The sequence below is a fragment of the Tachysurus vachellii genome, chromosome 6 (assembly GCF_030014155.1).
Source record: "Tachysurus vachellii isolate PV-2020 chromosome 6, HZAU_Pvac_v1, whole genome shotgun sequence".
NCBI classification, from domain to species: Eukaryota; Metazoa; Chordata; class Actinopteri; order Siluriformes; family Bagridae; genus Tachysurus; species Tachysurus vachellii.
This window is the reverse complement of record NC_083465.1, coordinates 22186933-22196012: the sequence shown is the minus strand read 5'-3', so window position 1 is coordinate 22196012 and position 9080 is coordinate 22186933. Positions and strand designations below refer to the sequence as shown.

General features: G+C 38.4%; 2 protein-coding genes across 2 annotated transcripts; both read right to left on the bottom strand.

Moving 5' to 3' along the window:
- Positions 1-317: 317 nt before the first annotated feature.
- Positions 318-3803, bottom strand: LOC132847548 (uncharacterized). Its single transcript, XM_060872937.1, has 2 exons — positions 1420-3803; positions 318-730 (listed from the first exon to the last, which is right to left on the bottom strand). Exons 1-2 carry the CDS (start codon positions 3563-3565, stop codon positions 417-419), a joined length of 2460 nt encoding a protein of 819 aa, XP_060728920.1. The 5' UTR covers positions 3566-3803; the 3' UTR covers positions 318-416.
- Positions 3588-7350, bottom strand: LOC132846799 (uncharacterized). The gene is made up of 6 exons (XM_060871512.1): positions 7240-7350; positions 5787-6433; positions 5491-5646; positions 4864-5305; positions 3825-4020; positions 3588-3612 (listed from the first exon to the last, which is right to left on the bottom strand). The coding sequence occupies exons 1-6, from the start codon at positions 7340-7342 to the stop codon at positions 3588-3590; spliced, it is 1569 nt and encodes a 522-aa protein (XP_060727495.1). The 5' UTR covers positions 7343-7350.
- Between the last annotated feature and the right edge of the window lie 1730 nt (positions 7351-9080).

The window sequence follows — 9080 nt, the reverse complement described above, 5'->3', positions numbered from 1 at the left end:
TAATAAGGTACTTTTTTTGAGTGGGACATGGGGAGGAAACCAGAGATTATAGACAGTCAAACAAACTTAAGACTGATCCCATGGTGCTGTAAAGAAACCCACTGCAATATTCTAAAGATAATGATTTCTCGTTCAACTTTTATGACAGAAATATTGTTTCCACAAACTATATGCTTTACTTGATGACCAAACCAAGAGACAATCAAAATTAATATACAGTTACTGGTGTTTTTTCTAGTACAGAAACAAAAAATTATTTATCTGCATAAATTAAACTTTTACATATATACACATCATTAATCAACAATAATAAATTACATCCAAAATAAACAAAAATGTACCAGTGCTAAACCTTTCTTAAACTAAACTGATCTTTTTGGAAAAATATTCTGGTGCTTACAAAGTGTAAGTTAAATTCAATTTGATTCCTCTCCAGTGACATCAACCTCTTCTTCTTCCTCGTCCCGCAACTCATCCTCTTCTTCCTGAATAATGTTGCACACAGTACCAACTACACTGCACAGCTGGGGAGGAGAGTCAGAGATGTCATCCACAATAAGCTCCTCTTCAGCACCGCTATAGTCCTCTGCTGACTCAGTGTTCAGATCTGGCAGAAACGCTGCTGATGAGCCTAAGGGATCGACTGAGAAGCTGCTGAGATCAGGGCCTTCTTCACGTGGAATAGAAGATGCTTCAGTATTTAGCATTTCTGAAGTCATGTCATCTGTAGCTGTTAAAAAATACAATTAAAATTAATAGACAAACCTTGTAGATCTTGTATTAGTAGATAGTTAGATAGCTCTTATAAGCCATACGCTGAAAGTCAGACAGGGCAACTGCTAAGCATATAAGAAATGTAGTGAAGAAAACTATAGTTCTGTGTCAAAATGCATTAAACCTATATTTAATGTTAGGCAAATAACATGATTTCAGGTTAGATTAAATACACATATGTAGTTCATTCCTAACAGAAAATCTAAAGTTTGAGTATTAACTCTGACTGACTATTAGAAACAGCTGGCACTATAGAGTCCTTACGAAAATCCTGAATAAAAATCTTTTCACAGAAACCATTTGATTTTTAAAACATCTGTATATGTGGAGTATCCACCATGTAAATCACTGCGTATTTTGTTAATATATACGTGATATGTTAGATAGCATGTGTTAAAAAATCAGAACTGATCATTCAACAGTGCTGTTATGTTAAAAACTGACCATAGTTCCAGGTTGAATAATGCCAGATCTGTGGTCAGAATCAGAAACTATCATGGCATACACCACAATCTATCCGTATACCATGATAGTGTAATACACTACAGCTCTCAACTTGCTACACCCTGATAGCCTATTATAACTCTGATGAGGTGGAGGCAATTGAACATTCACATCATCTTAAAAACAAGACTCTAAAGTTACCTTCATCCGATGACATGACTTCAACTTCAGTCATTGAAACCTGCTGTCCATTTAATTCTTCCTCAATAGCAAGAACTTGTCCATCATTAAGCCTCATAGTAGAGATTTGACTTTCCTCTTCATCAGTGTCACCAATGCTTCCCGATGTAGCAAACACTTCATCTCCATGACCTATAGCCAGCTGTACCCTCTCCTCCAATACATCAACCTCAATGTCACTTAATTTAGCTTCACTGTCCTTCATTCTACTGACTTCTACATGTTCTGCTTTCCTTATTGTATTCTCCTCTTTTTCTCCTTCTTGTCCTTCCAGATTACCTGTTCGAGTGCACCCAGTCAATTTAGGATGTAACTCTTTGGTCTTTTCCTCTGTTGGCTTGTAAGAACCTGCTAATTCAGAAAGACTTTCTGTAATCTGTTCATCAATTTTTGGTTTCTCCATCGTGGTATCGGGTCTAAATGGATGGAGTAATGTTGTAGTTGATTCAAGCTGCAAGTGATTTTCCGTACCAAAATTATTGTTAAAATCTCTTACTGTTGGAATTGGATACAAACGAGAAGCAGCATTCACATCAACAACCTCATGAATGGATAAACCAGTATTCAAATTAATCTCAGCTTCTCTTACAGAGTTTCTATTCACGAAACATCCATTTACATTTCTGGACCCACTTTCAACTTGTTCACTGACAGCTTCACTGTTTTTCGGATCCACTTTTTCCACTTTAGATTTGTCTAAAACATCATCAGATTTATCAGTCCTTGGTACACATTTCTCTCTCCCACGCTCTTCAATTGTATCTTTTATTTTCCGTTTATTGCTGTCCAGCATTAACTCAGCACTCATATGATCAGATTCTAGAGGTTCGCTGATCTTCTTACAGATGACACTTGGAGGTAAACTAGTCCTGATTTTTCTATCAGATGTCTGCAAATCTGATCTTCGTTGATGATTAATAGGTAGAAAATGCTGAGTGACAGTTGTGTCTAGACTGAAAACAGTCTGATGGAAAATTTTATCACAAAAACTTGTCTTCTTAGCGAGACTAGCGAGCCTTTGGGTCTGTTTGTCTCCTTCTCTGTTCAGGTTCACATCTGGTGAGACTTTCTCAGGCTCTATGAAGGGATTTTTCATTTCTGGTTCATTGTTCTTTTCGCATTCATTGATTAAATCCTTGACACTGTCCTTAAATCCCGTTCTTGCCACACACTCATTTCTCAGTTGTGTTAACTGTAAGTCATGGTGGCTGCAAGATGAAGAATCATTAAGAACTGGAGGTGAACTGTTAAGTTCACTTATTTTGCTTAAGTCTTCCATCTGGGCTTTAGCGCATTTTCTTTTTTGAATGGGCGTCCCAAGTCCACGTTTTATCACCAAAGAGGTAGTCTGTTTTGTATCCCAAACATCTTTTTGGCATGCCTCTTGACCTTTACACTTGAAAAGTGGACTTACCTGGCCATGTGCCATGTTTGCCTGAGATTTTTGATCTATTGACACAGTGTTTCTTGTCTTGGCAGCATTCGGGCAATCAATTTTCTCAGAAATTACAGGGTTGCTAATGTCTTTTTTGTTATTAATTTGTCTTATATTATTTATTTTAGCACTGCAGGGATCTACTACCATCCCTGCTTGTGTACATTGTACATTGTCTTCATTTGGGTAACCAGCCACTTTTGCTTTTTTTCTAGAAGGCTCATTATCAGATTCAACATTATGCATTGCTGTAGAGATGCCTCTGTCTACTGATTCATTCATCTGTCTGTCCGGTGTTTTGTCTTCTGTTCCCTTTCGCAAGTTATTCTTAAAATCTGGCATTTTTGTCTTTTTTTCTTCTGGTTTACACTCAATGGCAACTCCATTGTGGTCTCTGTTTGATTTTAAAGGGCATAAGGTCTTTCCTACCCCCAAGGAGTGTATTTCATTTACATTTTGAGGAGTACATGATGAATTCTGCTGGTTAGTTTTTCCAGGAGGTGCCTGTGGCTGAACTGAAGAAGATGTGCATCTTACTGTTGGCTGGAGGTTGATATGTGATGCAGAAAGGCATGAAGAAAATTCCAGAGGTCTTATAAGATTTCGGGTTGAAATACCAGTTGTTTCGCCTGCTTCTGATGCAAGAGGTGAAAGACAGCTTGGGAGCCTCATCTCGCTGAAATCCGCCCAATTATCAGAATTTGGGGCTTGACCAAGATCTGATGATTGCCAGAGTGAAACCTGATCTGTTACACGAATCTGCTCTGGACACTGTCCTTCTATTGGTGTGGAATTATCTAGTGCTGCATTACATATAGCTGTTCTTGAGATTTGCGTTTGTATATCACAGTCTTCATTGGTACCTCTAAAAGTCTGCTTCCTTGACCATGCATAAGTATCTGTCGTCCAAAAGAAATTATTTAAAACAGACTTCATTTCAACTACGTTTTGATGCTCAAGACCTTCGTTACCAAAAATAAGCTTAGGTGTCACAATATCTGTCATGGGGCATGGTGGTGTAAATGATGAATCAATATTTTTCTTTTCTGTCATGCTTGGAGAGGTATTGGAAAACAATGTTTGGTTCTTTAGATTCCATTTTCTGCAAACAGACAGGTCCTCAGACCCTACAATAGAAAGCATAGTTATATTGAGCATTAAGAAAGCTCCCCAGACAGGAATAGTCATATAGCAGAGCAGAACGTTACTGATGAGTAAGTTGTGCATCCAGATTAATGTACACTATTGGGCCAAAATTATGTGGACACCTGGCCATCACACCGATACATGGCTCAACCTCCTAAACAGTTGGTAGCACACAACTGTCCTGAATGCTACACCATGGAGATTTCCTCTCACTGGAACTTAACCCAAACAGTTGTGTCCTGCACAGAGCCCTGACCTCAACCCCACAGAACACCCCTGAGATGAACTGGAACTAATCCAACAGAACCACAGGCCTCCTTACCCAACATTTGTATCTGATCTCACTAATACTCTATTAGTTGAATGATCACAAATCCCCAGTCATGCACCAAAATCTAGTGGAAAGCCTTTCTAGAAGATTGAAGCTTATTATAACATCAAAAGGAGAATAAAACTGGAATGGCCTTTTCAACCAGCACATATGGGTGTGATGGTCAGCTGTACGTGTATAGACACAGAAGTGTTACTCCGGATTTTTTTTTTTTTTTTTGTGTTCACTTACTGGTCAATTTATTAGACACTTAGACTATGTTGGGATCCTTTATAATTGTACTACTAGAGGCCAGATACTGATGCAGATATCTTAAATTCATATTTATCGCTACACCTTTCTTGCGTTTTTCTCATAATTGATCTCAAAGTTCAATCAAACAGCAGAATCAGTGATAATTTCATCACATTAAAACATTCAGATGGTCAACCATAATGTCAGGGGTGATTTTATTTTGATTTTCAAAACATGCTGTCTCATTAAGTTTTTGTACCTGCTTCTCTTTGTTCAGAAGTTCCTGATGTTGTCCTAGATCCCACAGCTCCTAGATCATGGCCAAGCAAACAACAATATGAAGCTGGTGAATTAGCTACAGCTGCACATTTCTCCAGTTTTTCCAGGTGTGCAGGCATGCTGCTGTTTCCTTCCATTGTGATTGAGGGCAAGATGTTTAATCCTGTGATCATCTCTAACAGCTTTCCGATATGTTCGTCTGACTCTTGGGGCTGTGACACATCCATTGAGAGAGGTGGCATTTGTAAAGTGGAGGAGAATGGAGAGGGATCGCGGGCAATGGGACAAAAGGTCTCTGAAGGGGGCCTGATTGGTGTAGAAGGAAGAGGAGTGGTCAGCTCTAAGGGAGGTGTGAGCGTGACAGTTTTAAGATTCTGACAAGTCACTAAGGGAGAGGGGCTCAGCTGTTCTTCTGCAGAGCTCTTATGGTCGTAACCAGAGAGAAACAATACAGAAGCAAAAATATATAAAATATATGACAGGGGAGAGCCACTGAATATTAAAGTGTAAAGGATTATGTTGCATCAGAATCAACATGAAGTTGTCTGAGAGTAAACTATAGACAATTTATTTGCTGAATCTGACCCGCACTATAACGAACTGTTACCTTTGCAAGACTGTGCGTCATTGGTGGGTCACCAGAGGATCCACAAGTTTTTGATCCATCACCTGTACTCTCTTCTTGGATGCTAACAATCTCCCACAGTGCCCCACTCTTCTGCCTTTTCAGTTTAATCTTCAATGAGATCTGTGTATCTCCCTGCTGTACAAACACAGAGTTTAAATAGTTTTTTTTCCATCTTATTTCATATTTCTTTCACCAAAATTCCAAATAGATCTTTTTTTAATACTGCCAAACAGAACATCATCTCATCTTAGATTATATTTTGTCAAGTTACTCACCTTCTTTAAATATTTTGCTCTTTTCTTTTCCTTTTGAGTTTGCTGACATTTGGCATGCACTTTAACCAAGGCTTCAGTGCTTTTCGGCGAAGAGTGTGCAACAATCTCATCAATCCAGGCAAGACCAGTGTCTGGAGAAATGCTGTTATATTCGCTAGCAACATCAGTTAATTCATCAGACAGGTCTATCGACAGCTCTGGCTCTGATGCAACACAACTGTCTACGAAGTGAGTTTCAGTGCTGTCTGTCTGAGTTCCTGAATGAGTAAAGTTCGGTTTCTCGAACAGACTCTGTACGCTGGCATCTATCTTTCTCCCTTCTGTCTCTTCTGTCTGCAGGCCAAGCTCCCTCCAACTTGCAGTTTTATTTTGGTGCCTGTTCACCTGATTTTCCTTCCCTTCCATAATGTTACCAAAGCCCAGCCTGCAGGCAATGTCAATCACTTCTTGCTGTTCATCCATGCTCTCTCCCTCCATCTCCCCTGAGTACATGAACCCAACCAACTTAATCAGGGCATGAGCTCTTATTGCCTCCAGCTCTACTAGTCTACTCTGGCCCACTGGAAGTAAAGGAACATTGGCAAAGGCTCTATAAAATACTGGACTGAGGGCAGACAACACACAGCTGTGAGCAGGAATAGATACACCTATGAAAGTAAAATAAATACTTTAATTATTTTAATGCTGTAAATATTTGTTAATACAGTAATAGAAATGGCTAAAACCAGTATTTTAAAATAGCAGTAAAAGCAATACGATCAAATCTAGTCTTCAATAAACAATTTAAATCATTGTTTATCAATATGTGCAGAACGACTTACTTAAATTTAATAGTTTTATTGTTTATCTATAAATTCTAATAAAAGAATATCTAATAAAATCTCTAAAGCATTTTGAATTATTTTTAACATTTTTATTCCTTTTCTACTGCTATGAAAAACACAATATTTTCAAATTTAAATCTCTTATCTTGAAAAATCATGATTAGGATTTTTATTATTCCTAACATATTATTGCCGGCCACATTATTTTTTTCAGACATAAAGAAAAACATGTTTTCCATTTGTCTAAAAGCTCATAACTGCAGAGGGCCAGTTTTTCCTATGGAGCCAGGTTTCCTCCACTGATATTATGGTTGATATTGATAAATTGTTAAATCAGGTTACTTTCCTTGTAATGCATTCAGAAATAAGTGCACTTAAGTGATTATGTTAGCCTTCAAGGATCTGTAAAATGGTAGAAATGCCATTTGTTCGTGCAGGTCCTACTTGATAATAAACTGCTGATACATTATTTTGTGGTAATGAAATGAATGCAATCACTTAAATAGCAATAGACTGATTTTTCTAAGATCCTGTGAAAAGCTGACTGCTTTATACTTTGGGTTTTATAAACAAACTTAACCTGTATTTAAATCCTTAATTTCTCCTATTAAACTTCTCATCCCTCTCACCGTCAGTCTGCAGAATTATATCACAGTGAAGGCTGCATTGCTGCTGTTTCTGCAGCTCACAAAGGAGACGCAGAGCAAAGCCAGGCTGCTTGTACCTCCACATCCTAAGAACCCCACACACACACAAACAAGACAAATGGATGTTAAAACTTGCATAATCGGGCCTGTCATGTTTAATTACTCCAGTGATTAATCTGAAGCAAAGAATTCACATGTGTGTGGGTTCAATAGGAGTTGCTACTACAAGGTTATATAAACATTCTTTCCAGGAATGTATCTATGAACCTGTTGTCATAAAGTTAAAATGAAGACTTTTTGTTTCACAACAACGTCAGAAGTCTTTCTATTCGACCGTGATGGCAATCGCCGGGGAAAAAAACACCTTGATATCTTGTGCTCTTGATATCTTCACAAAGCTAAACTGATCATCATACGTCAAAACACAAGAAACTCAAATCAACAGCAGAAATGCATGACATTTGTGTAAAATTACAAATTTGTGTAAAATTAATCAAATTCTAACTGAAATGCATGTCTTATTGTAACAATTCAAATAAATCAAGGCTGAAATCAAAGCCAGAATTAATTGCTTAATTAATTCATTGCTTAATTAATTGATTAATTAAAGTCTCATACAGAAAAGTTGGCTACAGCTGGATTCATAGATAAAATTCTTGATTGTCCATTGAATAAGTAGATATTTATCAGTCCGACTTACTAGATACAATTCTGATTGTTATCATGTTTCTTGTGCATGGTGCAGTCACAGGGTTTGATTTACCTGATAACAACGAGAAATACATGTTGTTGTTTTTTTGACTACTAGTGACTATTTAAAAAGTGTAAACAATTCTGTGGTGATTCGATGATATTACCCTCTTATTTCTTTCGTTTCTTGTGTCGTTTTCAGATGTGAAGAAACGAGCTCTAAAAACGCGCTGACGTCCTCAGCGCCATTATTGGCTACGTGAGAAAAAGCGTACTCACGTACTACATAGGACGCGTCGCATTGCGCCGTCTATAGTAATTAGTCAGCGTACTCGCTTACTACATAGTGCGCGTCTTATTCCGCAGTTTAATAAAGACAACACGTACTAGGTTCCTACATAGTCGGCTTCACTCTAATGAAACCATGTAAATGCCATTAAATTACTAGACAGTTTGTTTAGGACTCCCTTTTAATCATTCTAGGTTATATAATTAATATTCATTTCTAAGAGTATATTAAATATGTAATAAAGCATTATGTCCTCCTTTTGGCATTTAACAGACTCCCTTATCCAGTGACTTACATTCATTCATTCATCTTCTACCGCTTATCCGAACTACCTCGGGTCACGGGGAGCCTGTGCCTATCTCAGGCGTCATCGGGCATCAAGGCAGGATACACCCTGGACGGAGTGCCAACCCATCGCAGGGCACACACACACACTCTCATTCACTCACACACACACACACACACACTACGGACAATTTTCCAGAGATGCCAATCAACCTACCATGCATGTCTTTGGACCGGGGGAGGAAACCGGAGTACCCGGAGGAAACCCCCGAGGGACAGGGAGAACATGCAAACTCCATACACACAAGGTGGAGGCGGGAATCGAACTCCCACCCTGGAGGTGTGAGGCGAACGTGCTAACCACTAAGCCCCAGTGACTCACAATTTTATTCTATTTAAATTTATACAACTAAGGGTTAAGGGCTTTGTTCAGAGGCCCAGCAAATGGAATTTGAACCCATGGCCTTCTGGCCAGTAGTCCAAACCTTAACCACTAGGCTACCATGTCCCAAAATCACGTACAAGCTATAAAATAAAAATATTTAGGTCTAAATAGATT